Genomic DNA, 13,756 nt, shown 5'->3' on the forward strand with positions numbered 1-13,756 from the left:
AGGTTAAACCTTAACCTAAACCAACATTTCTATCTTCTTTGACCTAAAGCTAATCTCGCCCTGGGTTGAGATTTTTCTAATTCAGCAGACTGATCTTAAGCTAGATAAAAATTGGGTTTGGTTGGAGTAGGATTTTTAAGCCCCAGTCTAACCGATCCAACCCGACTGTTCTTAATGAGCAGGTTGGACAAGGAGTTTTGGTTGAGCCCAATGCAAGTTTCGTCTAATATTTGCTTGGTTCCAAATATTTCTCAAATTTAATAGACTAATTAACTATCAAAAAAATAATTAATAGGCAAATTTTGTTTCAAATATTCGATAACTAAAAAGAAATTTCAAAGAATTTTTGGAGAGAAAATTTGGGGCCATAATTTTTTTTGACCACTAACATTTTTCCTTCCGAGAGAGAGAGAGAGAGAGAGAGTGATCGATCAAAGACCATCCCCAACCCCAACAACAACAACAACAAAAAATCCCTCATAGATAACTAAAAGTTATATCAGCTAAACAACAATAAATTCCAGGTCTTGTCTTCTTTTTTGTTTCCCTTTCTTCTTTTGTTATGAGAAACTAAATTATTTTTCTTTCGCATTCTCAACAATAATTAGACACTAAAAGTAAAGAGAACTGCGTGAGAAAAATGGGTTGATAGTATAATACATGAAAAATGGAGGACTTCCAACTAAGCACTTACAATTATCAGCCGAAGATGTTTATTCAAGTTAAAATAAATAAAGTACAAGTATATTGTTTTCAACAAATATAGATCATGACAAAAAATGAGGCATATGTGATTTCTTGGCATGTGCAATGCACATGAGTTGATGCATGAGTCAATGTGATTCCTCCATTCAATTTATAATAGATTTATTTTCCAGGGATAGCTAAACATATCCTTACTTTTAATAATTTAATTTGAGGATAAAAGTTAAGCCTTGGTTTAAAATCCATGCACAAAGACTGGCTCAAATTCCAGGTCAGGGTTGGGTCCAAATCAAGTTGGATCCCAGTTAACCACACCACGTACATTCTCACCGGGGGTGATTATAACCTGATAGTTGCGTTAAAAGCCGTCTGCATTTCCGAGAGAGAGAGAGAGATGGCGATCGCGAGCAGGTTACGAGCTCGCGGAGTTCTTTCGAGATGCGAGTCGAGTAATCTTCGATCTCTACTTTGGCCCTTTTTGAATCGAGGGTTCTCCTCGAGTTCCATTCCTTTCCACCTAGAGGCGAGTGATCTTTTCTTGTTTCCTGTATTATTCTTATTTTGTGTTCTGCTTTTAACGGATCAAAGTCTGTAAAAATTTGGTTGATGCTTGAATTGGTTGAAATTTATATGATAACATCTTGCAATAAGAGTACATACCTGACTTTTTTTTTTTAACAAAAAAATGTTAATTTGACAGAAAATAGTTAATTTTTAGTGGGTTTGATCAGTTTCATAAACCATCTATGTCCGAATCGAAGTGGAAGTGGAAATATAGATTGAAAGTTTAGGATGATGAATCGAAGAATCTGAGAAAAATAGTTCCTTTGAGGAAATTAAGCAGCTAATTTGAAAAGGTTATTGAATTTTCTGGATAATCTATTTATCAGTAAATAAAGCTGATCATTGTGCGAGTCAAAGCTGGTGGTTTTGATGATGATAGTATAGATTGAGCATTAGGCTTAATATGTGAACTATTAAAGCCTAAATCGAAGTTGAAAATGTAAAATTGCTGTTTATGTAGTTCTCTTACCATCCAGTATGAGTTTTTGATCTTGTGGGAGAGTATACTGCAAGGACACGGATGAGGTGAAAACCAAATTAGTGTGACTAAGTATGAAAAGCTCTAAATTAGTGTGACTAAGTATGAAAAGCTCTCACCCTCATTACATTTTTCCTTTGGGTAGTCTACTCAGTGCATTGCCACTTATATGATTTCCATGGAGAGTATTATGTGAACGAATAGGTTATTTGTCTGCACTGTAGTTTAGTAATGAATCTACAACCATCAAATATAAACTAAACTAAAACACAACAATTTTTTTTCTTAAAGTTAGCGAGTATTTAATCTTAGTTATTCTAAAAGGTACTTTTCATGGTCTGTAGCACCGGTCCGTACCTGTCGGTACGGGCTGGTACGTACCGGTCCGGCTTGGGACCGGTACCGGATCAACGTGGAATCCGGTACCAGTAGTTTATTGTTGGAGAACCGGTACGGGACCGGTTCAGACCGGTACGGGACCGGTACGGACCGGTCCGGGCCGCCACCGGTACGCCGACCGGTACCGGTACGGCGGACCTTACTACTTTCTTTATTTGTTTTAGAGATATGATTATTTTCCATTGAACAATATTTGGATTACTTTTTTCTTGTCTTTCTATTACCTATTGATATGTTGCAGAGGGTTGGATTCATTGGACTTGGAAATATGGGTTTCCATATGGCAAGTAATCTGATAACTGCTGGATACAAAATCACTGTTCATGACATGTAAATCTCTCTTGTTCTATTCTATTCTATTCTATATTCATGATTATTTCTTTTTTACTTCTGATATTATTTCATTTATTTGTTAAGTTGTACGCAATATACTGTAGCATTTTCTGTTTCTTTATAATCTTTAGTTTTATGTTTGTTTCTGGTTTCCAGCTAGGAACTAAAATTGTACAGAGAATCAAAACTCTCTTAATTGAGCTGACTCTCGTGTTCATAATTCTAATTTTACTATTAATGACTCTATAGTTGTATGATTATTATTAGCCTAGTTTAGTCTGTGAATTTTCATTTATTACTTTTTGAGTTTATTGGATCATACAAAATCTGAGACATTGGATGATTTCTAGTAATTATGATGCCCTGAAAAAGTTCTCGGATAAAGGAATTCCTACAAAAGAAACTCCTTGTGAAGTTGCAGAGTCAAGTGATGTCATAATTACAATGCTACCTTCTTCCTCCAATGTAAGTCATTAATGTTCCATTCTGTTCACATATTTTTCTATCTTTTCTTAATATTGTGTTTTAACCTTTAAAATTCTTAATCTCATTATCGAATCAACTCTATGCACATCCATTTTTTTGCTTATTGCCTTTTAGTTTGCCTATTTTGCTAGATGAAATACGCAAGGCCTGCAAAGAAAGCCAAAATTCCACTTGCACTGCATCTTAGCATGGATGCTAATTACTTTTACTTTGTTAAAACCACCCAATGAGTTTTTTGCATGCCAAATTTGAGAACTTACCTGTTGCATAAGCAGGAGTCATTTGCTCATATTAATATTATTATAACTGAGGAATTCATCAAACATAATGTACAGGGGAATATTTTAGGTTGCCACTCATACACTGATTATATACCTTTAAAGAAGCCAATGGCATGAAAATTAAGGGCTCTCTGAATTTTATCATGTAGGATGGTGATAGTTCTGTCAGAAGTACTTCGATTTCATGCTTTGGTATATTGTCTCTGACACAGTGATTGCATGTTCCTCTGTACCCATTTGCCTTCTCAATTCCCCATTTTGTTGAAGCTTTTTCGTGTCTTTCTTGTGCTGACTAAATAGACTTCCCTGCTGATACATTGGCATCTTGTACTTCTATGTTGGACTACAGTCTATATAGATATTTATACCACTCTATTGGAGCTACCTTCCCTTCTCCATAAATCTCCTTTGAATTTTAAGTATCTGGAGAGCTCTATTATTTATAATAAGAGTACAGTTGGATAAGTGTAACCAAAGTTTGCTTTTCAAAGCATCGTTCATGTGCATTTGGATATTAAGCGAGGTATTTGGTCTTAGTTATCATTGTGTAGGAGTTATTGATTTATGGTTTTGAACACATTCCAGAACCTTAATCCAGTTTCTGCACTTATTCACATTTCGTGTGCATTTGGATATTAAGCAAGGTACTTGGTAATAGTTATCATTATGTAGGGATTACTGAATTATAGTTTTGAAAACATTCCAGAACCATTATCCAGTTTCTGCACCTATTCACATTTCCTGTACCTTTGGACTGTGAGAATTGATATTTGTTCAGTATCATAACTGTTGGCATCATTACGTAGGGATTACAGAATTGATATTCCATTTCGTGTTATTATCCATTTTGGAGTAAGAAGAAGAAGAAGAAGATTGTTATTGTAGATTGAAAAGGACTTCCTACATGTTAACAGAAACCAGTCAGAGTACAAGAAGACGAGATGTGATGTTTTCTTTAAGTTTGAATTTATTTTCTTTACTATGATTGTATATCTGCAGATTTTCTTGTTTTACTAGCTTGGCGTCATTGCACTCCTTCACAAATGGCATAAATCACAGGCATGGCAAGGATTAAAAGACCTTATTTAATAACATAATGTTTAAGAAAATGTTTTGTCAAGATAATATGTGGCTTTTCTGATACTTAATGCTGTCTGGAATTTGCATCCAGACAGATTTCTAGATAGCTGATTGCATAGAGATATAAGTCGCTACATTAACCTCTAGTTGATTCAGTTCTTTGACTAATGTTATGTGGGTTTCTTCACTGTAGTGTTCAATGGAAGTAGCTTTGACATTCTGGAACCATTTTGCAGGTTTTGGATGTCTATACCGGACAAAATGGCTTGCTACATTGCAGGAGTCATCTAAGCCCATGGTTGTTTATAGACTCTTCAACAATTGATCCACAAACTTCAAGAATTCTTTCCACAAACATCTCAAAATGTCTTCTAAAAGAAAAGAAAGGTTCTGTTCAAGCTGAAGTCTTTTAATTTCATGCATACATGATTCTTGGATATCTGACCTATACGGCTCTGCCATCATCTCTTTGAGTGATTTTGTTTATCTGTCTTTTAATTTCATCCATACATGATTCTTGGAATCTGATCTGTACCATCATCTCTTTGAATTGAATTAGAAGCATTAACATTGGGTGTGCAAAAAAAAAGACTCTTTCCTTTGACAGCTGTGTTGTTTGACAATCATATTACGGTCCTCCGACTTAACTGAACATATCATGCTCTGAAGAATATGATAGCTTTCCTGAATGCCAACTAAGCCTGCCTTTATATGGTAACTCTTGCAATTCTGTACATTAGAAGTAGATGAGAATTGTTACATGGAGATGGATGTTAGGACTCAGATCTAACATATCTGCAGGATATTCTTTGAGGACCCATTCTTACAAAACTCTGTTATTTAAATAGATAAATTTGATGATATGACGATGATGAAATCACATTGTATCTTAATAAAAGAAATGTGAAAAGTGAGGAAAGGAAAGAGAAGATGGACCACTTCAAGAGGATCTGGACCTCCTAATAACCACTTTAAAGATTGTTATTTCCCATTAATACATATATTTCTTTATTTTTTCTCCAAAAAAGGCTAGATAGTTCTTTTAGATAGAGATTCTTGACCCTTCTAAATATAGAAACTAGAGATATGACATCCTAGACAATTTGCACAAACCATATTTCAAGCATATGGAATCCTATCTATCCATATCACAACTTTATGGAACATCCTACTGAAATCCCGTATTATCAGAAATCAAAAATACACCATAAGAGAAGAAAATTCTGGGATAACAATGATCTTTCTTAGAATGAAAATAATATTTCGGTCATGTAATAGTCTGTGTTTTCTTTTGGAAGACCTAAGCAATGGATCTTATGTTTTGTTGAGCAGCGACACAATCTAAAATGAAAAATAATTCACTAACGCTTTTAGTTTTTGCCAACTTATTGGCTTACAAAATTTGGTATATTGCTCAAGAAATCACATATTTCTAGCTAATTAGTGCTGCTATTCCTTCATTATATTGAGTTTGATGTGCTAGTAGATGTGAAACAATCATTATGTTATTCCTCCATTATGTTGGGCTTGATGCCCCTACCATATGGCTAACAATCATACCATGATGAGTTGGGCACACTGTTTATCGCTTATCATATGTAAATCTAGGTAGTATATGAATGAACAAGAAACACTGGTGGTAGGGTGGTGATCTTCTAAAGATTGCCAATATTACCATCAACGCATAGTGATTTTGGTCGAGTCCAAAATGAGTTGTTGTAATAATGTTGATAGTCATGTACAAGCTTTTAGGTGCACCTAAAGGAAAAACATGGATACAATTAGCAAGCTAGATGAGCCCCAATATCTAGGTAGTCAAACCAACTTGTCACTTGATTCAATTATCTAAATCGAGTGATTTTTAAATTGATTCAAGTAAGACAGTGGTATTAAATTATTGTCACTTGTTATGGCTTCAGCACTTGAGCAACTAGAGAGCTTCTGGTTTCAGAAAATACTTTAACACTCAGCTAAAAAATGCCAGGAATGACTATTATCATGTTGCTCTTACTTCATGAGGTTGTGAAGATGTATGGTTGGATCTGAGATGAAATCCGGAATCACATGTTGGATGGATAAATGGAATGATCTTTCATGAAAAGCATGGCTAACCTAAAAGGCCATATAGGCAATTTTTAAGTCAATCTGGTTATATATTCTATTCAGTCAAAAATACTTTTTTCATTTCTTTATTATTACTAGACATTAACCTGATGTTATTGTTCAGGGTTTGCAGACAATCCACTCATGTTGGATGCTCCTGTATCTGGAGGCGTTCCTGCCGCAGAAGCAGGGACCCTTACTTTTATGGTACTGCCTTGTGCTCCTCATTAATTACAATAATTATTTGGGAGTCACATAATGATAATTTGGAGGACCATTAGTTTGAACGGTGGGGAAATCCAGTTGAGGATCCTCTCTCACACATATACCTGTATATATTTTATTGACACGTAGATACATGATTATGTCCTGACCTGTAAACAAATCCAATTTTGTGTTGTATAGGTTGGTGGCTTAGAGGAGGCATATCTGGCTGCAAAGCCCTTGTTTCTCTCAATGGGTAAACAGACAATCTACTGTGGCAGTTCTGGCAATGGTGCTGTAAGTTTACTTCTCTTTCTAATTTCCTAAATTCCTTTCTGCTGAATGCCCATGCCTATCTCTACTTGTATGCAAAAAATAGAATGTTTGTACTGGGTTGAAAACTAATTTAAGAACAATCTCAAAGAGGCATCCTACTCATCGTACAACTTTGTTGTAGTGACTGAAATATGTGTTAAGAATGAGGAGCACTATCTTATTTCATTCAAGAGAACTATCTTACATTCTCCACCTGCACAGATGATTAAAATTTTCTTTTCAAAGCCAAATTCCTTGACAATTAATTTAGCTATGGAAAAACTTGAAAATGGTGTTAGTATAACTCCAACTATGAGTTAATTATTTTGGTTTGAAGTATGGTATGGGCCGGTTCAGCCATTACTGAACCGGTACGGTTCCGCCATGAAAACCGGTACGCACTGGAGCCGAGGAAGAAAGGGAGAAACAGTGAGCGAGCGGGAGCGGGAAGGAGAAGCAGCCACCGCGGACGCCTGTGGAGGGCCGTGGGGGCGTGGCGGAGGCTATGGCTGCGGAAAAAAATTTGGAAATTTTTAAGTGAAGTCGGCAAACCACTTACCAACTTCATTTAAAAATTTCTAAATTTTTTTGCGCAGCCCCCCACCCCCCCCCCCCCCTCCGCGGCTCTCCTTCTCCCTCTCTCCCCTGCTCGCTCGTTGTTTCTCTTCTCCTTCCCCGGCTCCGGCTGGGCTCTGCCCGTACGGGCCCGATACCGGGACGGTACCGAACGAGCTGAACCGGTCTGGTCGCCGACCGGTACGGCTTCCGGTACTGGTTCAGCATTACTCTGGTTTGAAATACTGGAAATGTGAAAATTTGTGTCCCACATGTGAGGAAATTGATTTTTGAAAAAAAGGGGCAATTGAAACATAGAAAACCGAGCTTAACTTCACGGAACATGCATAAATTTTGGAAGCCCCAACTGGTGCTTTTGTATTCATAAACTAGAACTTTTAAGTATCCCCTATATCATATGAGTAAGCAGCTAGAATAATTGCAATATTTTCTTTGGTCTAATGGCATGTCATTTTCCTGTTAATTGCTTGGTCATGATAGCATGTCCATCCCATTTCTATTTAGTTAAGTGTAAATATGTTTGATTCAAGTGAGAATTAGTATTCCAGCTGTGATGGCAAGGAGGATGAACAGAGCTGTTGTAAATATGTGCAGTTCCATCACAATTCACAAGATGATGTTCATAATTCTATCAGCTTTGGAACTGACCCTGAGTTCACCTTGAGTGTGGTTTTTGGTCTCAGGCAGCAAAAATTTGCAATAATTTGGCAATGGCTGTTAGCATGCTTGGGGTCTCTGAAGCATTTGTTCTTGGTCAGCATCTAGGGATTACAGCTAGCACGTTAACAAAAATTTTCAATTCATCAAGTGCTCGCTGTTGGAGTAGGTAGTGTACCCTCATCTTATGTCCTAAATGTATTTGTTCAATATTTAGAGAAGCATATGGTACAAAAGTCTCTCCTAATGAAGCCTAAATTTGTCTCTCAAATCTATTTTGTATAATGCTGATATGCCTTTGACTTTCTCTTGATGTTAACTAAAATGCCTCTCAACCTACTTTGCGTAGTGCCAATATGCCTTTGGACAAACAAACAATCCTTCCCATTAATTGTACATGTGAACACTTGGATGACTGGTTTATTGCAATATTGAGAGAGTTCAACTGGTTGTCTGAACCATTTTCTCTTAATTCCCATAAACAAGTATTTTCTTCCTTCTTGGCCATGATATCATCTTCTGCCAACTTGATCTTTTCATCCTTCATAGGAATGGTTCTTGCTGATGATCAACAACTTTCTCTTGTTAATCATGGAAAACTTTCTTTGTGAAGTTTCTTATCTTCACAAGAGTTTCAGGAAACGTTATTATTACTTAATTTCTAGGAAATTGGTTAAACGTAGGTATCCTAGAGTTCCACTACTTTTATAAAAATTTGATGTATCAGGTGGTGCCAACCCAAAATAGTTACCTCAAGCCTTATCCTTTTGTTACATTGCTTGCTTTGAGATCTTGAGATTGATATAGTAACAACAAAAGCTGACAATTTCAGTCCTTGTGATATGCTTTGTCATTGGCTTACAAGGTTACCAACCAGGCTTCCCACATAGCAAAGACTTGACCAAAATTATGCTCATTCATGTTCATTATGTTAGGTGCGTTCAGTTAGAACATCCTATAATACCCTTGTCCATAAAATACTCAGATGTTATTACCAAAAAGAATGAGATCTTAAGTGTTCTGTCCTTTCTATGAATTTATTGACATTGATTAACCCTGGCGAAGTAGATCTTGAACTGTTGTCTAATTTTCACAACATTTGATAGTGACAGTTACAACCCAGTCCCTGGAGTAATGGAAGGGGTGCCTTCATCAAGGAATTATGATGGCGGATTCGCATCTAAACTAATGGTATGCAATATGTGTATATGCTGGCTTTATACAAAGTTTTAATTGATAATATTGGTCTGATCTCTCAAAAATTTCATAACAAAGAACGGGCAATACCCTCAGCTGATGATTATAATTATATGTATCCTCACATTGATTGTCATTACTAACATCCAACTAGGCATTTCTTGTTATCAAGTAATTTATGTATGTTTAATTTACTATGAGGTTGCTCCATGTGTTTAATTCTACTCAGAGAACCCATCTTCCTATTAGATTGCAATTTTTAGTGCTCAATTTCAATCTTACATTGAAAAGACTGCTCCATACGAAACTTAACATTCAACACACCTTGTGGTGTCTCCATTTCTCATTCCCAGATGATGTTTAACCATCATTGAATTTTTGAAATATGAAAAGGCCTTTGCAATATTGATGGGAATACTCCGTTCTATGTAAACTTCAGTTCTGATGATGCATTGATGTGATATAATAAATTCTAGTTTCTCTCTTACTTTCTCTGATAGTATTGCATATTTTGATCCCCCTGATTCATCATTTTTCCCCTAGAAAGAAGCTTATAGTTGCACCAAGGGTATAGTTCCAGGCTAGATGCATGTTGAAATCAATCAGCCGATCATGATACAAGAATAATTTTCATACAGGCTAAAGACTTGACATTGGCCATGACATCTGCAGGAGAGATCGGTCTCAAGTGCCCCCTTACTTCTGAAGCACGTGATATGTGAGTTACCCTCAGAGTAAATTTAAGTGTTTTGAGAAAAAAAGACCTCCTTGTAATCTTCGATATTTTACATTTAATTTTGGTTTTAACACTGCTTCTATAAACAAATTTCTGATTGCAGTTACATGGAATTGTGTGCGAAGGGCTATGACTCTAAGGACTTCTCCTGTGTCTTCCGCCATTTTTACTCCGGTAAGGATGAGAGCTAGGTAGATCTGTGGTCATCACTGTGCACTAGTTCATCAAACATGCTTTGTATAGGATCAAAAATGGATATGTAAGGAGTGAATGTTAAATTGTATCCAAGTAGTTTCTCATAATCATAATCTTTTCTAGCCTTCTTTTTTCCTGATTATTTGAGATTGATTTTATGGATTCTCATTCGCAAGTATTCATATTTAGGATCACCTCTGATGTCATTCCAAATTTCTTCATATTGTTCCTTATAATCTCCATCTATATTAAGTTATGACTTCCTCTTTTTTACAATCTTCAATGTAAACTAAAGTACCTCTCCTTATATGAGCCTTCTCAGATGTTTGTTGTATAAAACCATACAATCTCAATCGGTTTTCTATCACTTTATTCTTAAGTCGTCCAACTCCTACAGCTCCTCTAGTATTTTTTTTTTAAATCTATTCTTCCTACTTTTACCATACATTCATCTCAGTATTCTTATCTCTATCACATTCAATTTTTTTCATGTACTTTCTTAATTATTCAGCACTTTGAACCATATGATGTTGTCGGCCTTGCTATTGTTCTATAAAATTTTCCTTCAAGTCTCCAAAATATGCGCCTATGACATAATATTCCAGATGTATCTCTCTATTTCATACAATCAGCTCTAATTCTATTACACGTATGTTCGTCTATCTTCTTATTATTTTGTATAATAGATCCTAAATAATGAAATGAGTTACTATAGTATCATTTGTCCATTGATCTTAATTGATATAATAACTTTATTTTTATTCTCATTTATTGCATTCCATATACTTTTTCTTGATTCTACCAGTTTTTAAATTTAATATTCAACCTAGTTTTCTTTTCATCAATCAGTACTATATTATCTGCAGGTTACTTGTAATGTGCATCTTTCTGGATATTAGATATGAGTTCGCTCATAATTAATATAAAAAGATATGGTTTTAGTACTAATCCTTGATGTAAGACTACTGTGACTGAAAAAAAACTTACATGTGCCACAACTCCTAGTACTTGTTAATGCTCAGCATGCATGTACTCAGTTATTTCAATATATCATTTATATATAATACCTTTCCTTCCTAGAGTTCGTGTAATCTCTTATCTTGTCATCCTATCATCAATTTTCTGTAAATCAATAAAGATCATATGCAGACTTGTTCCCTTTCTCTATATTTTTCTATCAATTATGTAAACAAAAAGATGGCTTCCCTTGTTGATATTTCAGGTATAAATCCAAGTTGGTTATTTAAAATAGCTATTATTTGTCTTAATGTTTTTCAACTTTCCCATTCTTATTATTTCATAGTGACTCATAAACTATGAATTGTAGTGATGTAGTTTTTGCCTAAAAGAAAGAAAAAGAATCATGTAAGTTAGATGAGAAACACTTTGAGCCTGGCCTCATTTGACATGAGGCTCAATTAAGCTTGACCTCCCTTGGCAACATACAGCTGCCTCAAGAAATTTTGCATCCGACATTATGAAACTCAGGAACTTCCATTGTGAAGAGGGATCAAGGCAGCAATATTATTCCTAGCAGGGATCTTACTTTCTCGCATGCCTCCCTTTACATTGTTATATATTAATTACAATATAATTCAAAGCTCATCAAAACTTAAGAAAAAAAGCTCGTGTCAACGAAAACCCTAATGTAAAATTTGCTATTCATTACAGTAGATCTCTATTTTGCCTTTCATGAAGCGCAGGTGTGATAATTAATTTATTGGAGCTAATTCACTGATATATCATATCTAAATGCAAAGGTATCGATAGGTATGAATTACATAATTCATACTTAACTGGAGAAATAAAGCTCATGATGTAGAAAATCTCAACTGAAAGTTTAAGTGATTGAAGCTAATTCACCAATTCAGCAAGCTAAATTAAGTTCTCAACTGAAATAACACCTCTCTCATCAAGCTCAGGAATGATGATTAAGTGATTGAAGCTAATTCACCAATTCAGCATATCTAAATGCAAAGGTTGGCACCACCTGTGCTTGCTCCGATGGTATCATTCCTCATCACTTGGACATGTCAGCATGGATCGATTTCGGTTGGAGTCGGCTCTTGACAGGTAAAATAGGTGTAGGGTTGAAAGAGATGGGGATTATAGTGATTAACCCCTTCTGATCAGAGAGAGAGAGAGAGAGGTGTTATTAGAGTACATGGCAAAAGCCACCCTAGAATGGATATTCAAAGGCAATCTTCCTCCACCTTGAGCTGTATATCTTGTTCAGAAGCCTAGAACTTCAAACTAACTTCAACTTCGAACTCAGAATCTTCCTCCGCCTTGAGCTGTATATCTTGTGCCAGGGATGACAACTGATTTAGGGCAGGTTGGTTCGGACTTCAAACTCACGGGTAAATATCTTTCACCAGAACAAAATCCATGTAGTTTATATAGAACCAGAGTTGCAGGAAACTGGACTCTATGCCGCTGCAGCTGCATCCGTACAATCCAACAATTTCTCGGGCCTTTGAACATTGGATGTTTACCCTGTTGCAAGCAACGAAGAAATTATATCCTGCACCACGTGCACTATGCGATGGTGCACCACACCAATCATATACGCATGTTTCTGTGGACTTCATTCATCGTGTGCTCATCTCAGTGATTGGTCCATAGGAACATGCCTATGTGATTGTGGTGCATATAATTTCTCGTGAGGACAATCAGCTTTTGACCTAATGAACGATTTTTTATGAGAAAGGGTGCAGGTGGTAATGAGAAGAATTGAATTATTAGAATCACGTGGATTCATGTTGGGTTTGGGTCGAAAACTTTTTATGCTACGATTTAGTTCCACTAGAATGAGCACGGGAATAAGATTCAGATTGGGTTTGGGTCGAAAATTTTTTATGCTACATTTTAGGATGAATACGGAATAAAATGAAAATTTCGATTTTGAACCCAATTCCATGTTTGATATGATGATAAGCAACGGAATTATATTTCTTTTAGAAGGAGCTGATCCCTACCTTTTCTACCGTATATCCATCCTACTCTCAAAGGCTGATTTTAATGAAAATCGAACCTCCATCTCCTTGCCCAAGCCATCGAGTAAATGCTCGTTGGTGGAATCATGTCTTTTGGAATCAGAATTTCTTTAAATAAAACTATGATGTTTTCACTCTTAAATGGGAGAAATAGTTATTTCCATGAAAACATAGACATAAATCAACAAGCATGTATTGTAATATGATATCAGTTTTTTTCTTAAAGGCTCATTGTGTATGATATACTAGCAAATGAGCATTGCGCACTGCATCTTAAAGGAAAAGCTAATCAAAGAAAAATAAAAATATTAAAAAGTTAAATAAAAATAGAGATATATATATATATCAAATAAATATAAAAAATAAATAAAATTCTACGATGAAAAAGATAAAAACATGAAAAACATAAAGTGAAAAAATAAATATAAAATAAAAAAGATAAAATATAAAA

At 35.5% G+C, this 13,756-nt stretch overlaps 1 protein-coding gene across 10 annotated transcripts; it reads left to right on the top strand.

The window, feature by feature from the left end:
* The first annotated feature begins 945 nt into the window (after nt 1-945).
* On the top strand, nt 946-12,588 carry LOC103713826 (6-phosphogluconate dehydrogenase family protein). 10 transcript variants are annotated; one of them, XM_039118286.3, is made up of 11 exons: nt 948-1,228; nt 2,388-2,476; nt 2,830-2,944; nt 4,563-4,713; nt 6,554-6,636; nt 6,835-6,930; nt 8,208-8,350; nt 9,294-9,372; nt 10,051-10,096; nt 10,218-10,288; nt 12,070-12,120. In XM_039118286.3, exons 1-11 carry the CDS (start codon nt 950-952, stop codon nt 12,103-12,105), a joined length of 1,188 nt encoding a protein of 395 aa, XP_038974214.3. In that variant the 5' UTR covers nt 948-949; the 3' UTR covers nt 12,106-12,120. The 10 variants fall into 10 exon arrangements, with proteins under 10 accessions (XP_038974216.3, XP_038974214.3, XP_038974209.3 ...); XM_039118281.3 differs by lacking the exon at nt 12,070-12,120 and adding an exon at nt 12,272-12,587 and having other exon boundaries at nt 949-1,228; nt 10,017-10,096; XM_039118284.3 differs by having other exon boundaries at nt 952-1,228; nt 9,288-9,372.
* The last annotated feature ends 1,168 nt before the right edge of the window (nt 12,589-13,756 follow it).

The sequence above is a fragment of the Phoenix dactylifera genome, chromosome 12, assembly GCF_051530095.1.
Source record: "Phoenix dactylifera cultivar Ajwa chromosome 12, Ajwa_hap1_PhDact_Kaust_v1.1, whole genome shotgun sequence".
In the NCBI taxonomy this organism is placed as follows: Eukaryota; Viridiplantae; Streptophyta; class Magnoliopsida; order Arecales; family Arecaceae; genus Phoenix; species Phoenix dactylifera.

Bases quoted from the DNA above. Each gene is read 5' to 3' on its own strand.
- LOC103713826 (XM_039118281.3), top strand. From the start codon at position 950: ATGCACAAAGACTGGCTCAAATTCCAGGTCAGGGTTGGGTCCAAATCA. The intron at 4,714-6,553 runs GTTCTGTTCAAG...GTTATTGTTCAG, and splicing joins TCTTCTAAAAGAAAAGAAAG to GGTTTGCAGACAATCCACTC. The intron at 10,097-10,217 runs GTGAGTTACCCT...TTCTGATTGCAG, and splicing joins ACTTCTGAAGCACGTGATAT to TTACATGGAATTGTGTGCGA.